This window comes from Triticum aestivum, chromosome 7A (assembly GCF_018294505.1).
Source record: "Triticum aestivum cultivar Chinese Spring chromosome 7A, IWGSC CS RefSeq v2.1, whole genome shotgun sequence".
NCBI lineage: Eukaryota > Viridiplantae > Streptophyta > Magnoliopsida > Poales > Poaceae > Triticum > Triticum aestivum.
Genome location: NC_057812.1, coordinates 611,962,488 through 611,964,701, shown reverse-complemented (window position 1 = coordinate 611,964,701; position 2,214 = coordinate 611,962,488). Strand labels below are relative to the sequence as shown.

At 50.3% G+C, this 2,214-nt stretch overlaps 1 protein-coding gene across 1 annotated transcript; it reads left to right on the top strand.

The window, feature by feature from the left end:
- The first annotated feature begins 263 nt into the window (after positions 1–263).
- LOC123152658 (serine/arginine repetitive matrix protein 1) lies at positions 264–1,387 on the top strand. Its single transcript, XM_044572152.1, has 2 exons — positions 264–609; positions 715–1,387. The coding sequence occupies exons 1-2, from the start codon at positions 408–410 to the stop codon at positions 1,227–1,229; spliced, it is 717 nt and encodes a 238-aa protein (XP_044428087.1). The 5' UTR covers positions 264–407; the 3' UTR covers positions 1,230–1,387.
- The last annotated feature ends 827 nt before the right edge of the window (positions 1,388–2,214 follow it).

The window sequence follows — 2,214 nt, the reverse complement described above, 5'->3', positions numbered from 1 at the left end:
ACTATGTTGATTATTTTTTTAGAAAATGCTGGTTGTTGGGTTTACAAATTATGTTTGGTTCTTTTTCTTTTGCTCTATTTAAACTTGGCCCAAAGACCACGCACCCCCATCCCATCATCACCATAAAAAAGCAAAATTTTCTTTGTTGCCCATCACTGTCATGCGGGTGGAGGCCACGTACCCAATTAAAAAAAAGTGGAGGCCACGTACACCGTCACGTGTATGTCTCGTCTTAAGGCGTCAAATTTGCTGAGCCCTTCCTCTGCCGTTGAAGCTTATCCCATTCTATCCCCTCCTTTCTCTGAGTTCCTTCTTATTCCATCGCCTCATTCTATCCCCTCCTTTCTCCTGCTCGATCTGCTGCTCCCGAGCACAACCACCTAGTCCCTGAGCTCCTTCTTCCGCCGATGACCGAAGCCACCGAGCGGGCCCCCGTCGTCCCCCTGCATTCCTTTCCCCGCCATCTCCCTCTTCCCTTATTCTCTTTTCCCAGTTTACTCTCATCTCCCTCTATCTCTCTTGCTCTCTGTTGCAGGGAGGCCGCCATGGACGCTCGAGGTCCTCCGCTCCGACCCATGCCCCGGCGGCCCTGCCGACGTCGTCGCCTAGGTGAGCAGTAGCTGCACTGCGACGTTGCCCCGCCTCCTCTCTCCCTCTCTATCTCTCCCCTGTCTCTCTCTTCTCTCTCTGAACCCTCTCTATTTTCTTCAACAGGAAGACCACCATGCCCACTGCAGGAACTTCGAGCCGACCCCGCAGCATGGAGACCGCCACCGCCCATCCGTTGTCGGGAATCGCCGGATCCGGCCCCTCCCCGGCCTGCCTCGCCGTCCTTCGTCCGTTCCCGATATCTTCCCGGCGCCAGGAGCTCAGGCGAGCGCCGCCACAAGACCCTGCCTCCTCTGCCCCGTAGCTCGCCATGGAGGTCGTCGCCTCTCCATCTCAATCCACGATGGTCTCCTCCAGGGGCCCGCCATGGAGGTTGCCGCCTCTCCTGTCTCGATCCGTCTGCCGCCGGATCCACGGCGGAGCAGCCGAGATCCGCCGCCCGTTACGCGATGCCTCGGCCCGCCAAGGCCAACGCCGAGGCCGACAAGGCGCGCAGGAAGGCCAAGGCCCTCACCAAGCAACGGGAGGGCTTGCGGGCTAGGCTCGCCTACCGCAAGCGCGCCCGCAAGCTCACCTCCATGCCGGCCAAGGCCACCGCCGCGACGCTACTTTTTTTTTAAAAACGAATAGTTTCTCAGATCCACTTAATAGGGATTGCGGGTTGATTTTGCAGAAATAGAGGGACGTTTTTGTAAATTGATGACGACGTACGACCAGAAGCACTCCGTGCTTTATTAGTAGGGAAAGATTTAATATCACATGTTCGAGGATTTCTTCATCCCCCAAGACCCAAACACAGTGAGCCATCCGACACCCAAATAATGAGTGTCTCCATGTGCCGATGCATTACATATGGAACAAACCGAAAATGTTGCCATGTTGCGTTCATGCCTTGTACTTCCTGTTGGTAAGGATGTATTCCCTCTGTTCCCTTTTTCTCTGCGCATAAGATTTTTCCGTTTTTTCCTGAATAGTTTGCGCTTTGCCTTTTTCTCCCACCTGTTTCCAATGGTACCCCGCGTCTGTCGCATACGTATGCGTTATCCTGGCAGCGGCAGAAACACTCCAACCAATCAAATCGCCATGCAAATGGTGAAGGAAATAATGCCCTAGAGGTAATAATAAAATTATTATTTATTTTCTTATATCATGATAAATGTTTATTATTCATGCTAGAATTGTATTAACCGAAAACATGATACATGTGTGAATACATAGACAAACAGAGTGTCACTAGTATGCCTCTACTTGACTAGCTCGTTAATCAAATATGGTTATGTTTCCTAGCCATAGACAAAGAGTTGTCATTTGATTAACGGGATCACATCATTAGGAGAATGATGTGATTGACTTGACCCATTTCGTTAGCTTAGCACTTGATCGTTTAGTTTGTTGCTATTGCTTTCTTCATGACTTATACATGTTTCTATGACTATGAGATTATGCAACTCCCATTTACCGGAGGAACACTTTGTGTGCTACCAAACGTCACAATGTAACTGGGTGATTATAAAGGTGCTCTACAGGTGTCTCCAAAATTACTTGTTGGGTTGGCGTATTTTGAAATTATAATTTGTCACTCCGATTGTCGGGGAGGTATCTCTG